Genomic DNA, 27,999 nt, shown 5'->3' with positions numbered 1-27,999 from the left:
GTGATGAAGAGTTCACTGGAAACAAACTTTAGGACACTGGATTTATATATATTAAGATAAAAAGTCCCCGTGTGACGCAGGTGGTGACAGCGATGGAGGAGCTGCGCTACGCCGTGCTGGCTGAGCAGACTGAGCTGGTGCAGCAGCTGCTGAGCGCAGTGTCCGAGCGCGACCTGCACGAGTACTCAGGTGAGCACGTGTCCAGCCTGCTGCTGAGCGCGACCTGCACGAGTACTCAGGTGAGCACGTGTCCAGCCTGCTGCTGAGCGCGACCTGCACGAGTACTCAGGTGAGCACGTGTCCAGCCTGCTGCTGAGCGCGACCTGCACGAGTACTCAGGTGAGCACGTGTCCAGCCTGCTGCTGAGCGCGACCTGCACGAGTACTCAGGTGAGCACGTGTCCAGCCTGCTGCTGAGCGCGACCTGCACGAGTACTCAGGTGAGCACGTGTCCAGCCTGCTGCTGAGCGCGACCTGCACGAGTACTCAGGTGAGCACGTGTCCAGCCTGCTGCTGAGCGCGACCTGCACGAGTACTCAGGTGAGCACGTGTCCAGCCTTTTGCCTCGCTGCATCCTGCCTCATGCAGCCAAGGGCAGTGGCTAAAGGCACGAGGCTAAGTGAAGTGGTCCCAGCGAGGCTGCTTTTTGCACATCATTTTTCATTCTACCGTGCAGTAGATAACCATTCAGTTTTGTTACGTTATATTAATAATTCATTGATGAGAATATTTTAAATATTTGTTTAAAGGACATACACGGTTTTTGGTCACTATGTATGTCATGGAAATACCTCAATTACCGGCAAAAGTTTTAGAAATTTTTTCCTTGGTATTAGTTGGAAAATATATTACACTCAGATGAATACAGTAAGCTGAAAACACAGAGACGGATGCAAAAGAACAAATAAAGATAAAAACCGACCATGGATAAATCACTGAGAAACAGACCAACCAAAAGATGTTACTAAACAGTACATTGGACCAGGGGCGTAGCCAGGGGGGGGTTTTAGGGGTTCAAACCCCCCCCTTAGCACCAAATATTTAATTAATTTCTTATTCATCACTCAAACAAATTTCATATTAAAATTAATAAAAATTTTACCATTACAATATTTAAATTTAAGTATCGAAAACTGCTAAAATAGCACTATTTGACACCTTAAAATCCAAATTTTCCCGGGGGAGGGCCCCCGGACCCCCCGCTTTAATACAGAGGGGGGTGCCATGCCTCTTAACACCCCCCATACACAAATCCTGGCTACGCCGGCTCTATGTCAGTTCCCCGACCTCGTCATAACCCCGACCGTTTCCCCTGCAATGCTTCGACCTCCCTCCACGATACCACCTGGCAGGCCTCGGTCCGCCCCGCAGAAACATCACTGTTCCCATTGGCAGTGGCCAAATACTCTCCCATTGGCTGAGGGGGGAGGGTACCTGTGGGGTGGGGGGGGACCCGAGGGGTGGGTGGGACCCGCACGGTGGTTGGGACTCGAATGTGGAGTGCTCGGGCGAACTGGGTATTAGGCGCTCATAACTGTGTGGGAGGTGAGGGAAACTTCCTGCGGCATTACAAATGCATTCATATGGTCTTTGATCATTGGTCTTTTATTTGAAATATTTGCTGCATTCCACTTAAAATATGATGCTTTATGAAAAATAATATCTCTGTAATTCGCATTTTTTGTATCAAATACTAGTGTTCTCTCACCAGTCAATTATATCTGTGCTTACGTGCTTGATTTTTCATGAAAATATTTTTTTTTAAAGTGCCGCAACTATTGGTGAAAACTTACGGGTATATAAGTTACGAGATAATACAGTTACATACTTAAAAGTGTTCATGTTATTTATTCCCCGCAATTTTTTTTTTGCGTGAAAATTTTTTAGTTATATTTTGTAACAATTAGATACAAATCATTCTTTTACTTGATAACAAGGTCTATTTGTATCATATAAATATCTTCTAAATCCAAATAAACATCTCTAATATGACCAAAAATTCTAATGAATGCAACTATTTTGTTTACTGCATGAATTAGTTTCATAAAAATTGGAAATCTACTCTGTGGTTGATCATTCTATTTAGGAAAAGAGCTCAACACGTTTTGGAAATGTATTAGCTAAAATAATTAAACTTTGTATTAGTGTTTATGAAATAATTTGTCAAAGTTATCAGTTTTCAAATTTATTTTGTGTATGATTTCACGACAATAAAAATTATTTCAAGTAAAGCGCTAAGATTTAAATGCATGATTCCTTTTTAAAGTTTTCTCTGTTTGCTCTACTGTTAAGAAATTTTTAACAAATTCCCCTAAAGATTAGAAACCACAAATTTAGAAGTATTACACAACACTCAGAACTGGACAATTAATAAACTGCTGTATTGACAATGAAAATTATGTTTGTGACATCGATTCTTTCCAACTGAACAAAACTGAACCATTAAAATATCAAGTCACAGTTACAAAAAGAAAAAAATGTTTGCATTGTTTTAACGTTTAATGAAATATATGTTTATTTTAAGTAATGATTGACGTCTTTTTGTGGTAGGTCTACGTGTTTTTTTTTGTTGCCTGTTAGGTAGATCTCAAAGAAATACTACTTATTGTAGCCGTTTCCATGGTGCGACTTCCGGAAAATTTTTGTAATGCTTTTCGTTTTAGGGTCCATAGACCCCAAAACATGTCATCTCAAAAGTTAATATTACTAGATTTCATTTATTAGTTTGAAAGTGATTTGTGCAAAATTTTGCACAAATCACTTTCAAACTAATAAATGAAATCTAGTAATGGGAAATCTCGGTCGAGTTCGTTTTAGGGTCCATAGACCCCAAAACATGTCATCTCAAAAGTTAATATTACTAGATTTCATTTATTAGTTTGAAAGTGATTTGTGCAAAATTTTGCACAAATCACTTTCAAACTAATAAATGAAATCTAGTAATGGGAAATCTCGGTCGAGTTCGTTAATGGGCGGTATTCGACCAAATGGGTAGAGATGGCTAAGGTTTTAAGAAAAACAGAAAAATCGAAATAACCTCCAAAATATGATTAGTATCACATCCGTTTGAACGTATAATACATTAATGTTATGAGTAATACCAAAAAATTTTATCTTAGATAATTGTTTGTACAACCAATCATAACTGCAAGAGGAGAAAAAATCCGGGTTTTCAAAAAAATCATAACTCCCACAGTAGGAATAATATCAATTCCATTTGAATTGTGTATAAATCCTTTAATTTTTATCTAAAACTCTTGTCAAAAACAATTTTTGATGAGACGAACCATTGATGAAAGGTCTGGAAAAAACAGGGTTTGAATATTTAAAAATAATAATATTTTCCGTACTATGTACGTTATTGAGTCCTAATCTTTTTTTGAAAGATTATTAATTTTATCTACAATTTTTGTCTGAAATAATTTTTTATACGACCAACCTTTATTGCAAGGGGTGGAAACAATTGGGGGGTTGAAAAACCAAAAATTCGATGTCTTCCTCAGTAGGCACACTATCAATTCCGTTAGAATTGTGTATAAATACTTTAATTTTTATCTAAAACCTTTGGTCGAAAATAATTTTTTTTAAGATGAACACGGCGCAAGGGGATAAAAAATGGAGTGTGATTAAAAACAAATTAATAATTTATGTACTATGATCACTATTCAATCTGTTCTTATTCATTTAAATATAGTAAATATTAGATACAAGATACCTCTAAAAAATTTAATTAAGAAACTATTGTTAATATTTAAAATATCTCCAAGCCAATATTGATGGTTTTTCTGATAATGTTGTTAAAATGAATATGTCACTTTTGTTCCAACATAAAGAAATATAAACGTCGAAATCTACCTGCTCCTGTAGGCTGTGCCGAAAGGGATATTTTTTCATGTGTTGTAGTATCAACCTTTTTCAAACAACTAGGCTAATATATATGTATATATATCACACCAATGAAGCGGATTGACACAGTTTTAAAAATCTGGATAGTTTTATAAGTCACTATAGGCAAAAAAAAAATTGTAGTTTTCACTTGCAGGTCATGACATATTTTTTAACACACCTGATTGTTATTGATGAGTTTTTACGTCTCGTATGACCTCATTTTGACGAAACGTTACCCACTCAGATTAAAAATTTAGCTGGCCTATATAAAATTAGAAGTTCAACGAAATTTGTTTTTAGTAAATGGAATATTAATTTTATTAAAACTGTAATCGGTACGTCACAATATTCTCATTTTAAGACATCTATAAAGAGAATATGGACATAAAAAGGGATTAAAAAGAGAAAGGGTAAAAAAAACCAATGAAATGTGATGGGCGTGAAAGAGGTCTGAAAGGATAATCCAATTAATTGAATACAGTTTTAGGCAGATATTGAATAAAGACTAGCTATTGTAGCCATTACCACTGTACTTCTTTCGGAAAATGTTTATGTAGTTTTTCTTTTAATTGTCCGTAGACTGTTGCTGCCACCATATAAATTAAATGTTTACCCAAGTCATTTCTTATAATTTACTCACATACAATAAAATATTTAAATCCCCATATACTTTCACAACGAGCCTTCAGCAACATTTCTACTGAAAGTATTAATGAATATAAAATTTCATTCGAAACGACGGCACTTTTATTAGCGAAATGTACTGCGACCTTAGATTTTTTTGTTCTTCAAACATCATACTGCTACGGCAAAAAAAATATAAAATCACTACCTACAATATTGTTACGAACTAATGTGGGGAGAATCTTCTGGATCTCAGAGAAAAAATTTAGAATGAAAACCAGCAAATTGAATTACAAATTTTAATATTTATATTTTGTCTTATTTCGTCTTTTAAGCGTGGGGAAAATGGTTCAGTTATGTTTAATCATAAACTTTATATGTATCTCTATAAAATAATGCTGGATGTAAGCCTTTTAATAGTATGATTTTATTAATACTCAGAAAATGTGCTATCGAAGACGCGGGTTATTAGCTAGTCCCTGAATAATACCAAGAATAATAATGAGTCTCGCAATGTCGCGCTGGTCGTGAGAGCTTAGAACCGTTGCAGTGTAAACCCCCTGCGAAACTCGGTCCACTCTATTGAACCAACCTGTTTAGATAGACGCAAAAATATTTATAAAGAAATTTTTCACATTGGGTTCTTCAGTTTGTTGTAAATCTTATTTTTAGCTGTTAGTGTGGCAGACATTAAAAATAAAACTTCCTTTATAAATAATTTGATTTAAATATTATATTTAATCTATACACACGAAATATTTTTAAGATAAATATGTTAAATAGCGTTTACACATTATTCCGATTGGTTATTGGAAAAATTCTTTTAAAACTGCATAAATGGGAAGCATTTTAAGGGATTGCTTTAAGTCTCTGTTATATAGAACTTAATTGCATGTTTTCGGTGATACGCACAAGGTCTATAACAGTAACTAACGGTATGTTATTAAGCATAGTCTACTGTACCAATGTGCAAAATTTCATATTTGCACAAATTTTTCACAAGTATGTCCTTTTTATTTCTTTGTTTCCTGGGCTAATAGTTGTTTTGAGCGGCAGGAAATAGGCGCGGCGCTGGATGGTTTATTTATTGGATTCTCTGTAAATATTAACTTGACTTTAACAGTGACCATGACCTGTCCGTGTGTTTTTGTTCAGATATTCGTTCCCTTGCCGAGAGTTAGGCTAATCCCACCCTTGCCTTCATAGTTCGGCTACTTGTGGCTGCCACTGTCGATTTATACCTCACCTCGCAGTGCAAATTTTTTTCTCTCTTCAATGACTCATTCGCATTAATTGATGTTGGATGTTCTGATGTGTAACATTTTAACTCTCAGTATAAGTTACGGCTGTGTTGGCCTGTGGAATGTTTAGAGGCAGGTCATTAATACAGACCAAAATGTTAAAAACTTTACTAGGGAAATTATGTATAGCATTTAATGTTGATTTATGTTATTGAAAACCATATTGATTATTGTTCGAAATATTGCAGTCTCTGAAGAAAAGTGATAGTCTATTGTAAAGTACTTTTTAAAAGATTTTGGCAAAAATGGGTAGTAAACTAATAGGTCTATAGTTTGCTGCATCTGTTGTAATTCCTTTTTTATAGACAGGGAGTATTTTTGCTTTTTTTCAAATATGGTACAATACCTTCCAGAAAAACTTCATTCATTAGTTTTGATAGTGGCTTAGCAATGTGATGTCCAGCAACTTTTATAATTTTGTTCGATATGCCATAGATATCTGAAGAATTTGAGTTTTTTTAATTGTTTTATAAATTTTATTATTTTTTTTTTGCTGGTGTTGGGTATAAGTAAATGGTCTTATTGTTAGAGGGACAATGATGTTTCAGACTTTGAATAGCTTCTGTTATTAGTCTGTTTTGTGTTGAATTTAGTGTATCAGCAATATTAGTGAAAAACATATTGAATTCTGAAGCAATCTGCTCACTGTCCTGTATTACTTTGCCATTTATTTCTAGTTTATTGATTTCTTTTGCCCGTTTAGTGTCCCTATCTAGTTCAGAATTGATTATTTTCCATGTGGTGGTCATTTTATTTTCACTTAGATTTATCCTGTTCTGTAAATACATCCTCTTACCCTGTCGTATGACACTCCTATAATATTTTTTTTTGTAGTTCTTGTAATACTGCTGAAAATGTGTGGTCTCACTATTGGTTTTACTTAATAAATGTAAGCTCTTTAGCTTTTCACTGGATGTAATTATTCCCTTGGTTAGCCATGGTTTGGGTTTTTGGTCAGTTGTAACGTGTTTTAACGGAAATGATGCATTTATGATGATTGTCAATTTTTGTTATGAATTAAAATTTTTGTTCAATGGTTGTCATTTCATCGATATCCATCCAAGTTTCCTTATCCAAAATATTCAAGAACAATGTTTTATTGTGCCTATTAATGCGCCTAAATTTTATTTTAGTTTTCCTATCAGGTAGATGTCATTGATGCACTTTTACTATCTGAGCCATATGATCTGAGAGTCCATAGTCAAATACATTATTTGTAAGGTATTTTGGGTCAAGGTTGGTAATGAAATAGTCTGTTGCAGAACTGGATTGTTTAGTGATTATGGTGTGCTTATTAATTATTTTATGTAAGTTGTATGAATTAAGGATGTTCACTAGTTTTCTTTTTGCATTAGTCTCTTTTAAGAAGTCAATGTTTAGGTCACCACAGAGTATTAATGTGTTTTCCATGCTTTGTTTATTATTTTATCCAGTTGTTTAAAAAATGAATACATGTCTCCGTCAGGTGGCCTATAAATACATAATATAATACATCTGTCAAATGCAAGTTTGATTTCAATATAGATACAACTACCTCCATTTATAAGTTTAGTTCGACAATAATTGTAGATCATGGTGTAATTTGGTATTGGGTAAAACGTAATTTCTTCATTATTTAACCAATGTTTAATAAAGCATGTAATATTTGGAGTAGTTGTTTCACTTTTTAACAGTGTAGTGTTAAATAACAAATCGAGATCAGTGAGTTTTTTTTCTCAGTGAATGAATATTCTGGTGCAAGATGAGAAGTATATGTTTGTTAGAAGCATGGTGCTTGTCTTGTTTATTGAGAATATTATCTTTAGTTTGTGTACCATATGTATTGCTATTCCTAGATCTTAAATTCCGGTACTTTACATTAATACTTCTGTTATTCGGAAAAAAACATTATTACCATTGTCAGTACTTATGGGTAGTGTGAATACATTCTCACCAAAATCAACTGTACAAGTACTTGTGGTTGAGTTTGAGTACCGAGCTTTACTGTATTTATTATTTATTAGTTCGGTTCTATTCTCTAGTTCCCCTGTACAGTAAAGCCTAAAGGAATAATCTCGGATATACACTCCCCACCTGACATTGTTCTGTTAGAGCTATGGATTAGAGTAGTCAGTCTCTGTTTACCTTCGTGGATCTAGTGCAATCCATGCCTGGTAAATAATTTCCTATCTAACGTACTAGTTTCTATAACTTGAACATTTTTAAACAAATTACAAACATTGTTGATTCTCCTATTTGTGTCCTTTACTGCTACATTAACACACGACCAAGTTGGTTGATCGTGACGGGGGGGGGGGGGGGGTAGTTCTGTAACAATCACATTTGTTTTACTAAAATGTTTCTGTTTTTGTTTCAGTACATTAATCACTTTATCGCCTTCATTTTTCGAAACATAATTGGATCCACCAATGATCACAGCTGAATCGTTATGACCAAGTTTTTTACTCACGTTTGCAATTTTTTCCAGGACGTTTTGTACCTGGTTTAATCATACCAAATACACATTTTTCAGGCATCACATTACTCAACAAAACACAAATATGTTACCTGACTTTTTGTGTTTCACTGAATCGCGTTTGATTGTGTGGTCTTGTTTGGTAGCCTCTTCTGCCCTGTTGTTCAGAGCATCAAACTTAGTAGATACACGAATGGAAAAATCACACGGTAAAGTTGTCTTGCTGAACTTCCGCTTACGCACCACTTGCGACCACAAGCACGGAGAAGGAAGACTCACTGCAGTTTCTTTACCTTTGTCAGACAGATTTAAGCTCAATTTGCAGTACATTTATGACTTCTCGTAGTGAACTCACCTCTTCCAGAAGTTGGATGACAAGGACCACCTGCGTTTTCGTAGCAGTATCGTCTGAGATAGTTGCACAAATTTGATGCTTGTATTGTTCTCCGGTGACAGTGATGCCATGTAGTTTTCTTCATCATCTATTAATTTGTATTACACAAGTGGCACACGTGGCACACGTGGCACAGACCCACTCAATTTCTGGAATATTTATTTTCTATATATTGCTACACTTATTGAAGTGATACCATTTGTCACAGTTTTCACATAGAATACCATTTCTTACTAATTTAGTACATTTCCCGCATTTGTTATCTCTTAAAACACAGGTTTTTGGCGGTATTAACGAACAACACTTCCGAGTCGGATGCAGTGACATCATGTTTGGATTGACCCCTAAGGAAGTAAGACAACTTGCGTACCTTTGTGCTAAAAAATATGGATAAAAATGCCCCCATCTTGGGCAGAAAAAGAAACAGCAGGAGTGGACTGGTTGTGTGGATTTTTGAAAAGACATCCAGAGATATCAATAAGACAACCGGAAGCAACTAGCTAAGCCAGGATGACAAGTTTTAACAAGCATAATATGAATGAATTTTACAAGAAACTCTCTGATGTTTACTCACGTCACCCATCAGGGCTACTTTTTTCAAAAATTTGGAACTGTTATGAAACTGGAGCAACTACTGTGCTGAAACCAAATAAAATTGTCGCAGGAAAAGGAGTCAAACAAGTGGGAACAGTCACATCAGCATAACGTGGTGAACTCGTAACTGTCGCTGCAGCGGTGATTGCAAAGGGAACCTTTATTCCTCCTATGATTATCTTCCCAAGAAATAAATTCAAAGACCACTGTATACGAGATGTACCAGCTGGTTGCATTGGTGCTGCTACAGGATCTGGATGGATGACAGAGGACAGTTTTGTGCAATTTATGAAACATTTTATTGCCTAAACCAAACTGAACAAAGACGATCCACTTCTATTGTTGTTACTAGACAACCATTCCTCTCACTTTAGTTCTACAGTTTTGGATTTGTGTAAAGACAATTGTGTAGTACTCTTGTCATTTCCACCACACTGTTCACACCGGCTCCAGCCCCTTGACATTCGTGTTTACGGACCATTCAAGAAACTCTGTAGCAGGGGAGTCGATTCCTGGCTAAAAATAAATCCAGGAAAAACACTTAATATCTATGACTTGCCAAGTATGATTAAAGAAGCATTCATGACATCATTCACACCTTGTAATATTACTTCAGGTTTTCAGCTGCTGGCATTTTCCCAACGAATGTTGATAAGTTTCAAGACAGTGATTTTGCAGCTTCTTTTGTAACAGATCGTACTCTGCCCGAGGAATGCATACAAAAAATATAAGTCAAATAAAGGAAGTGAATGAAGTGTTTTCGGGCAGTGATCACCAACTAGATATCGTCCCTGGGCCCAGCGGTGTCCAAATATCAGACCCTGGAGATTTAACGCAAACATTTTCACCTCAAGCTGTTCGCCCGTATCCAAAAGCAGGGCAATGGCAAGAATGCAGTCGAAATAGAAAAAAAAGGAAATGTGCAATTCTCACAGATACACCAGAGAAAACATTGCTGGAAATGGAAAAAGCCTCAAGAGAGAGTAAGAAGAAAAACAAAGTAAAACCTGCCCATCAAAATCATTCCGGTGAATACCTAAGAAGAAAACAAGAATCAAAAGGAAACTTGAATTCAGTGATGATTCTTCGGAGAATCATCACATCACACTCACTGTCTGAACTGTGGAGAAATATATAAGAATAATGAAGAATGAGTACAATGTTTAAGGTGCAAAATGTGTTCACATTGGTCCTGTGCTAAAAACAATCCTTTTTATGTGTGTATTGACTGAGCAGATAATGACACAGACGATTTATAATCTGAAAATTCCGAATTAGATAATGTTTCAATGTGGCCCTTCCAATGGTGCAATATGCCCCGCATGTGGGGCAAATTGAAACATGTGCAAGTGCTTTTTAAATAGATTATGTCAATGATAATTATTTTTTTGCAATCATTATATTATATTTAATACTGTGGGTAAAATATCATAGTATTCATAGGATGTTAGATATTTTTTAAATATTCATAATACAAAACCAGAAAAAAAATTATAACTAATTTTTGTTGCAATGTGCCCCGGCTTCCTCTATGTATTCAGCTATAGATTTTGTTCTGAACTCTTTCCAAATGAAAAAAATATTCATGATAGAACTTTGTTTTTTTTTACTAATTATATAGTTTTAGTAATTTGGTTTCTAGTAGAATTATTACTTGGTACCTAAAACCGCAGTTTCACTCCGCAACGTCTCACCGACACTTTATTTTCAGTGTTGTGCAAGTCTTCCGCTGCTGTTCTTTCTTAGGATAATACTTTATGGTTATTGCTGAACATTAAACTGAAACTTAGTTTAAAAAATTCACGATCGCAACAGATTTTATTTTGTACAAATACGTTAATTTCAACCATGTTTCTTTCAAACATTAGACTCTTAGCCAGCGTAGCAAAATGCAGTGCAGCTTCACTGGCAACACCGGCCGGTGTATGTACACTAGCATGTTCGAATGAAATGTGTAGCTTGGCTTAGATTCAGTGCAAAATATTTAATGAGATCCACAAAGAACGGTTATGTATAAGATTGTGTACCATGGAAACGTACAAAGCATGTCATCCATTGAATTAATACGGCAAGACTACAATGTTTACACTTATAGAAAATACCTCTAAATTACTGTACCTAGATTACTGCCGTTATAAAAAAACAATATTCGTGATACCCGTAGGATATTTTAAAAAATTCTATAATTTTTGTAAAAATGCCGTCTCTACATTTTTACTATCCAAAATACATACTAGTTTATTTATTATTTTCACCTAAAATTGTAAATTTAAGTAACAAATTAGTTAATAGTTTTTATTTGGAAAGATTATGATTAATTGTATATTGAGGTCATACAACACACAAAAAAGATAGTGAGTTAGCTTTTCAAAATAACTTTTTCTCTTCATTATATTAAACGCAATATGTTGCAATAGAAGCTGCATGTTATATTAAAAATGTTTTTCTATTAAAATAAATATTATTTCGATGTTTCTCTGGTGCTCAGCCATACTTAAATTGTTGTGTTTTTAAATATTTTGGTAGAGAGCTGCGTGAGCTACCCTCTAACCGTGTTTGTAATTAGTGTTCATTTCCGTATACAATTAAAAATAATAATTAATAATGTAGGTTTAAGTAAAACCACTTTATATTGCGATTTTACCACGAAAAGCGAATACCATACCATATCACAACTTAAAACATAAAAGTCCCGTTTTTCTCTTACAAAATATTATAGTTATTAGTTATTTAATGTTCTTTGTAATCGCCTTCAACCCTCTTGGAAGATTTTGGGCGACGTTATAAAAGCAACTAGGCTATAAGGGTATACTTTACTATAAAATTACAACTATGAGAAGGAACCGTTCACTTCAACTTTTGGCATACAGTACTAATTTTTGTGGGCGTTTTGCATCGATATGTATATGCGCTATCAAAATATTGGCTACATACAAACTAGAAAAACATCAATCCAAGCCCAAATTGATGTTGAATTATTGTTATATTGTTCGTCTGCTGTTATATGAACACTTTTCAAATTTACAAGAAATTAATTTATTTTATGAAAAATGTTTTTAGTACTTATAGTGATCTTTGCAGATATTCAGTTAAAATTGGTCATTATTAAAAGTAGGTAATTATATTTTCAGCCAGTTCCATGTCTTATTAGGAGAAAAATAAGAATAAATTGATCATATTTATAGTTCTAACAGTTCTACGTGACTTTATTCAATCTTTCATACTATAAAGTTTTATTTACATACGCCAGTCAAAGAAGGCACTGTAATATGGCCATCTATGTAAATTGATATCGCGATTTTACGAGCTAATATAGTTTTATACCACCAACGAACGCCACCTCCCGTCTCTAAAATAATCTTTAAAAAATACTTCATATTTATGTCATGTTTATCAAGATACGGAAATACAAAGTAGATGATATTTTATTAGAAAGTATGAAATTTACTAACGAGCCATAACAACTGGACCTCAATGATTCTAAATACCTACTCTAGATCCTGATATCGTTCCAGACAAATCTACATTTCTTTGTTTTTACGCTGTGTGGTTGGTAGTGTGAGGATCATTGGTGAGCGATTTCAGGAAAAGAGAAGAAATTATATTTAGCCTGGCAGTGAAATCTCTAACTTCTATACTCCAGACAGCATTGTTGTAGCTTCCAATCAGACAGGATTATTTGCTGCCACTATGTCTTGTGTGTAAGAAGTTGAGCCGGAAGCAGCTTGTCGCAGAAGACAAAAACCTCAGCCAAATGCAGGTGCGCCTTCAATCTGTTATCGTTGCTAAGTACCCTGTCGGGACAAGACGATGCCTTTCACCCCATCCCCATTCCTTACATATTTTGACCTGCTTTGTTGGGAATGGGAAAGATACCGGTTGTTCCAACATTACTGAGAATGCAAAGCTCCTCCAACCCCAAACCCCGACTAAATGCACGTGTCTGGTAAACCTATCTGACGTTCCTAAACAACCAAATGTATGTGGCTGGCCACCGACTGCTTGTGCTTGGCCACTGATTGTACGTTGCTTCTTAATCGACTGTCATATATAACTGCCTTGAACATACATGTCAGTGCATGCAAAGAACTCGACCCGCCTTCCAAGAAGACTGAACAGTTCAAGAAATGCTAGTAATCATTGTTTGTACTTGTGGAAATTATGTACTTAATAAATTATCTTATTTGTAATTTTGAACATTGTAATTCAATATTTAGTTTAAATAGAGAAATATATTTTAACCTAAAATTATCTGCCCGTTACTGGTGGTTGGTGTATGATGAATATATACCTTAGGATTTCTTTTGTATTTTATTAGATATTTTTTTCCTGATATTACCATTTGCGAATAAGGCAAGGATCGAATACGTGCAGGAATCACTCTAACTAATCAGTAAAATATCAAGCGAATTTTTTGATGATTTTTGGTCTTTTCCCCGAAGTTTTTGGTCAGAATTAAAGAATTTCAATCTTACAGTCCATGTCGAGGCAGCTCAGAGTCGCTTGCTTTCAGGAGTCTTAAGCCATGTTTGGGACATACGGTTCTTTAAAATAGAAAAAGCTTTTTGGTTTTTGGATTTTAGAATTTTTAGTTTTTTTTATTATTAATAAACAGGAAATTTTCTCTTGAAACGGAAATTTTTCCCTCGAAATATGGAAATTGTTAGGAAGTTTGAGTCATTTATCAATAATTCCGATAGCGCACACGCCCAAACATAGCCGAACTCATACTATCGCTGAAATGGTTTTACTTGTGATGAAAGTTTATTCAAGCAATGATATGGGTAAAATTTTATTTTACATGGTGGCTGCAACCTCTTGCAGACGAAAACAAGTTGGTAGATTCAAGATGGCTGGCATGAAATCATACTGGCTGACCAATCTGTTCTGGCATTAGAAGTGGAATGTCTATCTTCTGGATAAAAATGATTTTAACTTAAAACTCAATCAAGCACAATAAATAAAATTGGGAACGAATAATAATCATACAGAAACCACCAAATTCAACATTACCATTTTGCGCAATTCAAACCCTTAGTTTGTTAAAAGGATAGGGTTGTTTTTAAATAAACACAAAAGCTTCCAATTGAATAAGAAATAGACGTAAGATACTTAAACAAATTGCATCTGAAGTTACGTATTACTTTTTGTCGTTTATTAAAATACATCTTGTAATGACGTGGAAAATGAGGTAGTATGTTTTTAAACATCAAATTTCGGTGACTAAGTAAGATGTAAATAAAATGGTAAGATAATAAATTAAAAATTATTATTTTACTTATTTGTATGATTCCGTCCTTACGTGGAAGGGGCGACGTTTCATGTAAAGACAAAAATTAATACTTCCGAAATTAATAAATATAAGAATTAGAAATTAAGAATCAATAACAAGCACATAAAGGTAAGCACTAAGCCTGTGATTTTTTCTTTAGTTTTTTTGCCTTCATTTTTAATGGTGCGAATAGGGAGTAAGTTATGTTTATAATATAGAAAAATTCGTATCTCCATAGCAAATACATCTGTCTGTAAGCAACTTCACATGAATTACTTTATTAAATTATTATCTGGAATACTTTAAACATTTTTAGACATTCGACCTCAAAGGCAGTGCGTGAAACGGGGCACGTTAGTTTTAATAGTAGTCTACTAAATCATATATTCAAGCAAATTAAGATGTTAAAAACGGAGCAAGAATAACTTTCAAATGAGTTATTATGATATAATATCGGTTTTAACGTTTATCATTTTCCCACATTCTACCACAAAAGGGGTGAAAAACCATTTGAATTTGTTTTTATTATAAAAGTCGTATCCCTAAAGGTAATTAAGCGGAATGTAAGTTATGTGGTAGGATTTACAAGCATGCAAAAACTATCAACTCTTTTCTACAAATTACAGAAGTTAACTTTTTAAGAGGTTAAGTATTTCAATTACTGTTTTAATATTAAAATATATATATTATGATTAAATCCCACAAATTTGTGCTTAAGTAAATGATAAATGAACATACCTTAAGCTACCTAAGTTATTCAACATTCTCCGAATTATCACTTGTCAGTCTTAACAGAGGTTAATATTATTTTAAGAAAGTAATAAATTTATTTAATCTAATAAATAAGCTGGGTTTGGTTTTTTTTTCTGGTTAACCAATATTGCTACATTTACTTAATTCTAAATATTTACACCAGTATCCTAGTGGGAAAAGAAGAGATTGGTAAAAATTTGGATATACTGCTTAGTTAATAACAAAAAAAAACTAAGATTCAACTAATAAGTTCGATAATAAACTTTATACATGTACTCTACATTTAAAAGAAAGATGCGATTGCATCAAATATTCTTAAAAACGGGATGTATTTGTCTAAATGTCAGATCCCTTGATTATTCTAAGCTTATGTCCAACCATAGAAAATAAATGTGACATTGTAAAAGATTCGTAAACTTAGATAATTGAAATAGTATAGATGTAAGTTTAATATATATAAATTTTAATTGACTACCTCATGAAATGCCAGGAAGTGTAATTTCATCAAGGTAAACTATAAAAAATAAGTTTTCAAATCCGATACCTAATCTTTACTAAAAATTAAAAATAGCATACCGATAACTACTTCGAAAACAGTTATTTTACCAAATATACTTTTATGCACATGACGATTAATTTTGTCTGTTTATTTAGTCCAAATATTGGGAATTAATCATATATACACTTCTTTAAATTGTAAGATTTTAGGAACACTCTTAAAATTGCATGAGCGAAGACGCGAGTTATTAGCTATTCATTTAATAAGATTCTTCTGAGCGAAGCTTGGTCATCCAGATTTTGTAAGGAAAATTTGGGTCACGCTTGATACCTCGAATGTTACAAATTTATTTACTTCCAGTTGTTATAACATTTTGAAGTCTTGTTCATGCAATTTTTAGACGAAATAAATGATGCTTAAATTTACTGTCCATGCCGAACATTTCCAGTGAATATTATTGTAACAAACAATAGTCAGCTGAGTCGTCACTAATTTCATCTCCAATGATATTGTCAAACTTATGTTATTATGAACATAAATAATTGCAAATAATAAAACATAAGTTTACAAAATTAAAATACGTAATCTAGTTTTGTTCTCAACTGTTACATTTTATTTGCAAATTAAAGCTTTTTATGAACTCAATACAAACAAAAAAAAAATGGCCACTTCCTTGGAATTGAGTTTCTAACGAACCTTAATAACGATAAACCTACCTGAGGAAAGTTAAACACAAGAAAAGTGTGGTGAAATGAAAAATCTTAACCGTTGTTTAAAACGGTCGTTAATAAAACATTGTTTAACGACTGTGGTTCAATTGGCCCTTAGCCTTTTATCATACACAACTATTATATATATATATATATAAACTGCTAGTGTGGTGGATTTATATTATTTTAATTTTAAAATATATCAAACGTAAATTGTTTCATCAATGAAGTCTCGTAGGCACGATCAAGCCGTATACGTCCATGCAGTTTCTAAGCGCCGGATACTTCTGTTGGTTCGGCTCCTCTGCTGGAGAAAAAAAAAAATGGTCTTGCGGGAACGATCATAGCAAGCAAACGTTCCTGCTACCTCCATCTTGCCTTGTGGTCCCCGGATACTTTCATTAAGAAAATGAGCACTATTTCCATTATTTACAGTTAAGAAAAAGGTCCACATAAAAATTTCCTTAAGTTTTTCTATTGGCTTAAAAATTTCGCTGCCCGCCATTTTACGAGTCTTTGCCGCCGCGCGGGGGGTCCCACCCCATCTGCGGGGTAGACAAAGGGTTGGCAGGTTGTCTCGTGGAGGGCGGTGCGGGCGGGTCCCACCCCTTCTGCGGGGCGGACCAAGGGCTGGCAGGATGTCTCGTGGAGGGAGGTCAAAGTAGTGCAGGGGAAACGGTCGGGGTTATGACGAGGTCGGGGAACTGTCCACTGGCCGGCTACGCCACTGCATTGGACCACAACGACGAGAGCACAGACGAACACAATTGTATTTTTGTTTTAGGAAGCCTTCAGTGTTCGTCTGTTCTGTCGTTGATGATTGTCACATTGCTGTGATAGCCTGTGCATCTCTGTGTCCTCTTTATTTACTGTTCTTGTGGCAAATATCGCGTCTCTTTCAGCTGTTCGTCTGTCCTGTGATTTTTGTTCTAATTCTTTCATGGAACTCTGTACTCTCTATGCATTCAAATTTTGACATCTGCTGTTTTTGGAATGTTTTTCTGTATGTTTGTGCTTTCATAATTTGTGTCCGTTGTTTAGGTTTTTCTATGGCATAAAGTGTAAACATCAATTGCGTATGTCCAAAAATAATAATTAATAAAATTTAGTTAGTCTAATTAAACAAACTAATTTGATGGTTTGATTTAAAACTGCACTAAATATGAATTTTTTTAATATTTTACAAAAGATAGACTAGTAATAATTTTGCTCTGATTTCAATTGTCTTAATAGGGTCATGTAGCTGTTACTAACAAGAAACTATGTCCGTTTGTCCTTCATAGCGAAGATTAAAGTAGTCATTCGAAAAGGTACGCGTGACCTGGAATTTTGCAACCATTTGTAGAATAGCTGCGTGCCTGACTATACTTCGCATAATCGTGTGAAATTGTGGGTATTGTAACATAACTAATGTAATAACATGCATTATGTCAGTGTGACCTTAAACTCAGCTGTAAACTCAGCTGTGCCTGTTGCAACCTGTTATCTAAACAGATTGAGCACTGATTTCTTTGACTCTTCAGTTTTTCATAAAATTCTATTTTTTTTTTTATATAATCTAGATATAGGTATATTAAGCAAGAAGTGTCAAGCATAATTGCCACGTCTTGTTATTTCCAAGAAGGAAAAATAGTTTTTCTTCATGGCAGCCTAATTTAGCTTTAGTGGAAAGGAAGCGCACGCAGTTATGGACTGTATACCAGTATCCTATGTGAGTTTCAGACTAAATTTACCCCAGCGATAACAATACACATATTGATTTTCTAAGTTGTTATCTTTTCGAACGCAGCGATCATCAATCTTCTGCCTTGATTTCTAGTTTATCTGGTTAAAAAAAATTACTTGGTTGTGACATTTAAACTAGAGTAGCGAACTTGAAAAAAGATTATCTTATCACTTATCTTTCACTGTTGCGTACTTAAGTTGACGAAATAGCTTAACTAGAATTGTATGTATATTTTGTATTGTGAACGTTTCATATTTTAAAGCATTCTCAGTTTCAATTGAGATAATGTTATGATACAACTTGTAAAACCGATTTGTTCTGTAGATTTGTTCTTTGAGTTGTCATGTTATTCGCCATTTTGAATAGCGTTTGTTAGCATAGAAAGTGAAATTAAAAATAAATTTTAACATGTCCATTAAAAATAAAGTAAAAAGGCACTGCATTTTAACTATTGGTTGTCTCAATACATGTGAAAACTCAAGATTAATATATTGGTGTTCATTTTCTCGCCTAAGACAATATAATGTTTTAGGCACATCGCTGAACCAACATCAATTCATGATTTTCTTTCGTAGTGGAAAGAAGCGACTGTCGAGGCGCCAGGACTCTGGATGACTTGGAGAGTCAGTCATTAATTCATTAGCGCCTCTTCAAGGTGAACATACCAAGGCTATAGAATAGAGAAGGTTCTTGAGGCAAGGCACTTAACTGCGAGCTGTCTCCACGCTTCTACTACACGCACGAAGTGTGATTGTGACGACTTGCAAGCTTGCAGGCGCAAGCCGAGAGCTTCTGCAAGCACCCGGGTGGAAAGAAGAGAGACGTATCTCTCTGAAGTGGGAATAATTAAATAAGATCTATGAGTGACTATTATTCAGTTGGCACTGCAGGGACAGACGGCACTGCAGGGGCAGACGGCACTGCAGGGGGGCAGAAGGCACTGCAAGGGGGCAGACGGCACTGCAGGGACAGACGGCACTGCAGGGGCAGACGGCACTGCAGGGACAGACGGCACTGCAGGGGACAGACGGCACTGCAGGGGACAGACGGCACTGCAGGGGGCAGACGGCACTGCAGGGACAGACGGCACTGCGGGGGCAGACGGCACTGCGGGGGCAGACGGCACTGCAGGGGGGCAGACGGCACTGCAGGGGCAGACGGCACTGCAGGGGCAGACGGCACTGCAGGGGCAGACGGCACTGCAGGGGGCAGACGGCACTGCAGGGACAGACGGCACTGCAGGGGACAGACGGCACTGCAGGGGACAGACGGCACTGCAGGGGGCAGACGGCACTGCAGGGGGGCAGACGGCACTGCAGGGGGGCAGACGGCACTGCAGGGGGGCAGACGGCACTGCAGGGGGCAGACGGCACTGCAGGGACAGACGGCACTGCAGGGGCAGACGGCACTGCAGGGGCAGACGGCACTGCAGGGGCAGACGGCACTGCAGGGGCAGACGGCACTGCAGGGACAGACGGCACTGCAGGGGCAGACGGCACTGCAGGGGCAGACGGCACTGCAGGGGCAGACGGCACTGCAGGGGCAGACGGCACTGCAGGGGCAGACGGCACTGCAGGGGCAGACGGCACTGCAGGGGCAGACGGCACTGCAGGGGCAGACGGCACTGCGGGGGCAGACGGCACTGCGGGGGCAGACGGCACTGCAGGGGGGCAGACGGCACTGCAGGGGGGCAGACGGCACTGCAGGGGCAGACGGCACTGCGGGGGCAGACGGCACTGCAGGGGCAGACGGCACTGCAGGGGCAGACGGCACAGAAGGCGGTTGGCCGTGTCTGTCCGCAGAGGTGGCGAACAGCTTCCCCGCCCGACGGCCGCTGCTGCACCTGGCCGTGCTGAAGGACAACCCCCGGCTGCTCGAGCTGCTGCTGAACAAGAGGGTGTTCCAGATCCTCATCAACGAGCGCGACGCCGAGTTCCACACGCCGCTGATGCGCGCCGCCGACGTGGGCAGCGCCGCCTGCGTGCGGCTACTGCTGGCGGCCGGCGCCAACCCCCTGCTCTCGTGAGTGCTCCCCCCTGCTCCTGTGAGTGCTCCCCCCTGCTCCTGTGAGTGCTCCCCCCTGCTCCTGTGAGTGCTCCCCCCTGCTCCTGTGAGTGCTCCCCCCTGCTCCTGTGAGTGCTCCCCCCTGCTCCTGTGAGTGCTCCCCCCTGCTCCTGTGAGTGCTCCCCCCTGCTCCTGTGAGTGCTCCCCCCTGCTCCTGTGAGTGCTCCCCCCTGCTCCTGTGAGTGCTCCCCCCTGCTCCTGTGAGTGCTCCCCCCTGCTCTCGTGAGTGATCCCCCCTGCTCCTGTGAGTGCTCCCCCCTGCTCCTGTGAGTGCTCCCCCCTGCTCCTGTGAGTGCTCCCCCCTGCTCCTGTGAGTGCTCCCCCCTGCTCTCGTGAGTGCTCCCCCTGCCCGCTCCCAGCGGCCGAGGTCCAATAACAATGAAATTTAAAATTGGACCACATTGGTGGTGAATTCAACGCAAAAGGAATTATCATAATCGGTTCAAAAACAAAGACGTTATGTCCGAACTTACAAAAATAAATATATATATACGGAATAATTGAGAACCTACTCTTATTTAAGTCTATTAATTAAAATATACAATTATGCGTCAATTTTCGTAAGAAATGCTCATTATTATCTCCAAAAATCTATTTTAAAATACGCTAAAATAACCTTAGCCATGTTTTGAACAAAGTTACAATGTGCGTATTTCTTGTAGTATTACAGCAGCCTTGCAGTCTCCCCAGGGTCGAGGCCTGGCGTTCCAGGCTGCAGGTTCCCTACCTGACCTTGCTGGACATAACCTAGCCCCTGGGACGGATCTCCATCCTTCCAGCGTAGCTCCTCTAGCTATTCACTGGCGGCACCGCGAAGGGACAGGAGATGCACTGGTGTCGGACACGGGACTGCGGCAGTCCCCGAGTCCTCCCCTGAGAGAGCGCCTGCTGATTCGCAACAACACGCAAACTGTTGTGTGAGCGGGAAACATGTTGCGCTTGTGTGAAGGAAATGAATACATTTCATTCCTGTTACGTACTCCTGGTACAACAACATCCAATGAGAGATAATTAGGGTGTCTTTTTTTTTGTCTGTATTTGATCACCGTTAAAAATTATCAATCATATCGTCGAGATATTACAATTCTCGGATGATTCCTGCTTCAAAATTAATCTAATGAAATCCCTTGGAAAACATCATTTACTAATAAACAAATTTAGAAACGTTTCGTGGTTAGTATTTTTAACTAAAAATGTTCCATAACTCAAAATATTTTATATGTTGAAAAACTGTTTACAAATTACTGGTCAGATGTCATGTGATAGTAATTTGGTAGTTAATATAGTAATTTTTCTTAAAACTCAAAAAAAAAAGAAATATGTCTCATATACATCGCGTAATTTCTTTGGCTAAAATTAACAGTAAGATTTCAATTGTGAACCGATTTCGCACATGTCGTGTGCACAATCGTTTGCAGGTCCTGCTGTGCACTCTCTTTTTTTCTTAAATTGTGAAACCAGCTTGAGTATGCATGTGTGCGTCGCACAGGTAATTACCCCTACGTTTAATATTTAATTTCCAACCCTCTTCAAGACTAAACCAACACAATCATCAAGAAACACAAGATTGTGTAGCTAGAGTCACTAAACATGTTCTGGCTTCGTAAGATGATAACTGCATTCCCAGCTTTTGGAATCCATTTTTGAGCTATCCACCCTTCATTGCCATAGCAGAGCGTACCGAAACGTTGGGAAGCAACCATCTGTTACACTCCTCAGTCACAACAGAGTAAACCCAAGTTATGTTATAACTTCGTTACAATTCACTCTCCTGATGACTGGGGGTAACTAGTGGATCTTTTGGTTTCAGAAGGCAAAATAATGATTTCGTCTAGATATTAGTACCTCTGTTTTTCATTTTACTTTTGATTATTTTCACATATTGTATAAGCTGATTAACAAATATATATATAACGTGGATTTATAATCACATTATCAAAAGAATGGGCCGGCCCTTATTAGACAATTATAGGTATGGATCATTAACACAATTGAAATAAAATTCGTAACAATAAACTGAGTCGCAGTCTCAGAATTTGGTGGATCTTTAAAGTCCTAACGGAAAAATTCTGGCTGTCTGATCTGTTCAACGTCGTGATTCAATGCTTGTCCGAAAAGGTTAAAAGACACAGAAGGGCTGGCGGTTTGACGATTGCTGGACGAAGTGGAACAGCTGACTGGACGTCAGAGGGCCTTGGTCATCCGGCCCTTGGAAACTGATCTGGTCCTTGGAATGTGTCCGGTCCTTGCACCCTGTCTGTGAAAATATCCGAAACACATATGTTCAGGTCTGATTCACAGGCAGTTGGCAAAATAGGCAGAAAATGCCGTCTAATCATGATGATGATCGGTGAGTCAAAGTTGTCAAAACTCACCAAACAGGAAGATGGCTTCCAGGATCAGCCCGGATGTGCTGAGCTCGTGAACTCGTGGTTGTCCATGATTAAAAAAATAAATTAGTAAATTATGCTGAATAAAACATGACTACTCCTACGAGGTAGAGCTACATGGACTGACTAGAGGCTAATCACTACAGTTGTGGATGTCATATCCCTTGTCTAGCTGATTACATCTTGAAATAAAAACGAAGAGTCGTCCTGATGACGGAGATACGAAGTGGTCAGCCCAGAATTGCGACGCGCAGTAAATTTGGTGCGGCAGCGACTCGTAATTAAAAAGCGAAGTTAAAGAAAATAAAGGGGGGATGCTTCGACTTCCGGACCGAAAGGTTCCGAAGATTACCGAGGGGCTTGTCGAGAAATCCTGACTTCGATATCTCGAAGTTGGTGGTACTGGCCGATGTCGGCGCGACCTACTGAGGTGTGTCTGAACCAAGTAGAGGTCGACTCACACGAGACGACTGCTAGCAGCATGGGGCTTATGGAGCGGACTAGGCCAGCGCTCTGGTGGCCTGGGAAGGAACTACGGAGTACTGGTTACTGCAGGAGACGCCAGAGGGCAGGCGTTCAAACACCCAGGGGAAGTGATTCGCAAAACTACCGCTAGGGTGCATGAGCAGTTCCTTTTTAGGACTGGAGTCGTGGCCTTGTGGACAGGCCGACCCTGGCCGGGGTTAGTGGCCGGTCAAAACTCTGGGCTGTTCCCAGGAAAACTTGGAGAGGGGGAGGGGTTAAAGCTGCGATGACCAGTGAGAACAAGGCTCTACTGAGCCCGGAGGCATGACTGTATGTTGGTGAAAATGATTCGAGATCATGTCCAGTAGTGCTTGCGTCAGGGGAGGTCTTAGAAGTAGCCTGCCCTGAGAGCTGGCAGGACATAGCAGTTCTCGTCACGGCTTGGAGGCGAATTACAAGCGACGTTCGTGCGCCAAGGCGGGAATAAATGGATACTCAGTCTGACTCGCGAAAGACTCGGCAAAAATCGGATCTAGGGCTGGGAAAAATTGGGTAGGCAGGCTTGGCAAAGATTACACTAGAGTGTACAGTAGGAGGAACACGTTTAAGTTCTTGCAGCAAAAGAATGGCTGGTGACATTATTTTTTTTTAATTAAAATTTAAAATTGTGCCAAAAATACTAGTTGGCAACACATCAACAGACCCGGCTTCAACCTAGAAGTTAAAATATTTTTAATTTATCAAAGAATCTACTTACAAACCATAAAATTAAAATAATTCCAGTTGTAATGCATTTTAGACTATCTGGTCCCTAAATTTAAAAAAAAAAACATTTCTTTCAATTGATTAAGCATATAAATATTTTAATTAATGGTCCTATCATATCATTTGTTGGAACAGGTTTAAATGATATGCAGTTGAGAACAAATGTAGTCTTCATAATTTGATTCCAAGTATTCAAACTCTCAGAAGGACTACGTCGGTTTTAATAATATACTGTAAGGCTTTACATTTCGAGATATCTGAATGACTTCCCAGCAGAGCGGACTCTTATGAATGTTACGAATGTGAAGTGCGCCCAGGTAGGGGAGTGTGCAGGGTGTGTGCAGGGTGTGCAGTGTGTGCAGGGTGTGCAGGATGTGTGCAGGGTGTGCAGGGTGTGTGCAGGGTGTGCAGGGTGTGCAGGGTGTGCAGGGTGTGTGCAGGGTGTGCAGGGTGTGTGCAGGGTGTGTGCAGGGTGTGCAGAGCGTGCAGGGTGTGTGCAGGGTGTGTGCAGGGTGTGCAGGGTGTGCAGGGGGTGTGCAGGGTGTGCAGGGTGTGTGCAGGGTGTGTGCAGGGTGTGCAGGGTGTGCAGGGTGTGCAGGGTGTGTGCAGGATGTGCAGGGTGTGCAGGGTGTGCAGGGTGTGTGCAGGGTGTGTGCAGGGTGTGCAGAGCGTGCAGGGTGTGTGCAGGGTGGTGAAGGACGGCGCGCGCCGGGACGACCCCGGGACGCGACGGGCGCGCAGGAAGCGACACACCACGGTGGGGCTGGAGCGCGGCTCCACGGCGACCCACATCGCCGCCGAGCGCGGCCACGCCGAGGTGCTGGTGCTGCTGCTGCAGCGGCCCGAGGTGCTGCAGGCCCTCGAGCTGCCCGACGGCGAGGGCCGCACGCCGCTCGCGGTGGCCGCCGCCGCCGGGCGCCCGCGCTGCCTCCGCCTGCTGCTGGCCGCCGCCCCCGGGGCCGCCGCCGCGGCCGACGACCGCCGCCGCACCGTGCTGCACGCTGCAGCCCACGCCGGCCAGGAGGCGGCCCTCAGGGAGCTGCTGCGCCGGCCGGAGCTGCGGCGCGCCGTCAGCCGCCGCGACGAGGCGGGCCTGACGCCGCTGGCCAGCGCCGTGCTGGCGGGCAGCCCCGGCTGCATGTCGGCGCTGCTGGACCTCGGCGCCGACCAGCGCGTGGAGGACCTGCAGGGCAACACGCTGCTGCACCTGGCTAGCCGCGAGGGCCACGCCCGCGTGCTGCGGGAGCTGCTGCCCTTCAGCCTGCGGCCCGCGCCGACCCCCGGGTCCCGGCCGGAGGAGCAGCACGCCGCGGGGCGCTCGGGCCGGACGGCCTACTGGTGGTACATGAAGGACATCAGGAGGAAGAACAACCAGGGCCGGAACTGCCTGCACCTCGCCGCGGCGAGCGGGAGCCAGGAGTGTCTGGAGCTCTTGTTCCTGTGCTACGCGAGCCCCGGCTGCACGGACGTGGACTCCATCGAGTGTCCGGACCTGGAGGAGGCGGACGTTAACGGGCTGACGGCCCTGTACATCGCCGCGCGCTCCGGGTCGGCGCCCTGCGTGAGGTTCCTGCTGGAGCACGGCGCGAGCCTCGCGTTCACGCGCCCCGCCGGGTCCCGCGCGCCCCTCGGCTGCGCGCGGGAGAGGGTCGTCGACGTCGTCGTGGAGAACATCCCAGCGGGAGCGCAGATAGTCGCCGATGTCCTGGACGAGTGCGTGACTTTGGAGCAGGACAGCGTCACGGCAGAGGAGATGTTTGCCCTCGACGTGGACCTGTTGTGCCCCGAAGGAGAGAACAAGATGACGGTCGCGAAGTTCCTGATGGAGAGGTCGGACGAAACCGTCGTCTGCGAGCACCCGCTCCTGGCCGCCTTCGTGCACCTGGAGTGGCAGAACCGGCGGGTGGGCATGTGGTACCGCCTCGTCAGCTACCTCGTGTTCCTGGGGTGCGTCACGTGGTACGTCAGCCACCCAGAGGAGCCCGAGCTCCGCTGGATCCTGCTGCCGGTATCCGTGCTGGTGGTGTTGTTCAGCCTGCCCTGCCTGCTGCCCGGGCAGGGTCACTGGGCGAGGCGGGTGGTGAACACGGCGGCGATGTCACTGCCCGCGGGGTTCGCGCTCTTCACCAGCCTCGTCACCAGGGACGTGCACTGGCGCTCCGTCACTGTCCTGGTCGCGTGGCTGTCCGTGTCGCTGCACGCGGGCGTCGTGCCGGTGCTCGGTCGCCAGTGCGCGCTGCTGCAGCACGTGGTGCTGCACGTGTCCAAGCACCTCTTCGTCTTCCTGTACGTCATGGTCGGCTTCTCGCTGGCCTTCCACGTGCTCTACGAGGAACAGGGGGACTTCTCCAGGGTGCTGCTGTTCACCATGCTGGTGTCGACCCGCGGAGAGTCGTGCTCGCGGAACGCGTCTGCGGGTGACCTCACAGGAAACTACGTGTCCCGCGCCGTTCACGACGACCGACTGGCCAGCGCCGTCACGTCTCTCCTCTTCCTGCTGTTCGTCGTGTTCTCGCTCCTCGGAGTCGTCCTCCTGGTCGTCTTCAAGCACGGAGGCCAGTTCCTCCAGCGCTCAGACGCCTACTACAAGAGCAGCTACCGGGTGGGACTGATGCACGAGAAGATAGAGGTCGATCGTTGGGTGGACTGGCTTCTGTGCTGGTCGTGCGATGACAAGAAGTCGCCTTCGGGTGACCGGCTGTGCTACGTCAGAGCAGGAACTGTGCCCCCGGATATAGACGACAGGCTTTGGCGTATCATCACGAGGAGAAGATGGAAGACTGCCGGTGTTTTGCCTGCCACTGACAGTCACAGTACCCCTGTGGAAAATGACCGATGCAATGCAGTGCCCAGTCAAGCAAATCCATTAAGAACTTGACAGTGTCTTGGTTTGTGGAAACAGAAACTGATATTAAAAATATGAGTGTAGTAATCTTCATGTTTCAGCAATAAGTTGTTGAATCTAAATTGGTTTTGATTATATTTACTGTGATATTACGAAGTTCCTCTGTATGTTTGTATTTTCGAATGACCATTAAATTTATAGACTTTCAAACCTTCGTAGTCCAAGTCCAGTCCAGTACAGTACAGTCCAGCACGTCCCAGACCATAGTTAGGAACCCATCTTGTTTTGGGATTGTCATAAACCTAAAAATACCTCAATAACTATACATATCATTTATCATATTTGATTTTGAGGAGTTCCCTGGTGTATCTTCGAAGTACAAGGTCCAATAACAATGAAATTTATAACTGGACCACCTTGGTGATGAACCCAACGCAAAAAGAATCATCAAAATCGGTTCATAAACACAGACGTTATGTCCGAACTTACATAAATAAACATATATACAGACTAATTGAGAACCTACTCTTTTTTAAGTCTATTAATTAAAATATACAATTATGCGTCAATTTTAGTAAGAAATACTCATTATTATCTCCGAAAACTTATTTCGAATACGCAAAAATGACCTTTGCCATGTTTTGAACAAAGTTACAATGTGCGTATTTCTTGTAGTATTACAAACTATTTCTTGGAAACTGGTTTCCAAAGTGATCTTTTTAAAAGCACAGAATTTTTTTTCTGTGCAGTAATTTTTCAGCCGCTGGAAGGCGGTTCTTTGTTTATAACAGTGGAAGGTAATGGTGTAATGCAAATCCCTTGAGTGCTTTCAAGAATCTGTACAGGATGTTTCTTTCCAAATAATTGATATAAAAAAACACGAGTTTTAACCAGTTTCATTTTTATCAATATACTAGCTAATTCCTGTCATGCGTTTCAAGTAGGTACGCATGCACAAAACATTTCTTTATCTCTCTCTAATTATCTATATATATATATACTTCAATATCTATATATAACTTTATCTCTCTCTATCTGGGTGTGTATGATCCCTCCATATACCTATATATGGCTATAAATCTATATATCTCTATGTCTCTATATAAATCTACATAACTCAGTATCTATCAGTCTCATTCTCTATACTTATATCTATGCATCTCACTCCATCTCTCCATATTTTCATCTCTCCGTCTCTATCTACCTGTCTATATATCTCCATCACTTCAATATTTAATTCAATTTAATTCTGTCA

The 27,999-nt window shown here is 40.3% G+C and overlaps 1 protein-coding gene across 1 annotated transcript in view; it reads left to right on the top strand.

Moving 5' to 3' along the window:
• The window catches only part of LOC134538572 (uncharacterized), a 35,681-nt gene extending 8,846 nt beyond the window's left edge, over nt 1-26,835 (top strand). The window contains exons 2-4 of the mRNA XM_063379996.1: nt 81-189; nt 20,018-20,237; nt 24,587-26,835. Coding sequence (XP_063236066.1) covers nt 81-189; nt 20,018-20,237; nt 24,587-26,777 — 2,520 coding nt within the window. The 3' untranslated portion in view covers nt 26,778-26,835. The remainder of the gene's footprint in view (nt 1-80; nt 190-20,017; nt 20,238-24,586) is intronic.
• The last annotated feature ends 1,164 nt before the right edge of the window (nt 26,836-27,999 follow it).

The sequence above is a fragment of the Bacillus rossius genome, chromosome 13 (assembly GCF_032445375.1).
Source record: "Bacillus rossius redtenbacheri isolate Brsri chromosome 13, Brsri_v3, whole genome shotgun sequence".
NCBI lineage: Eukaryota > Metazoa > Arthropoda > Insecta > Phasmatodea > Bacillidae > Bacillus > Bacillus rossius.
The sequence above is the reverse complement of the archived record's forward strand: the minus strand, read 5'-3'. Positions and strand labels throughout refer to the sequence as shown.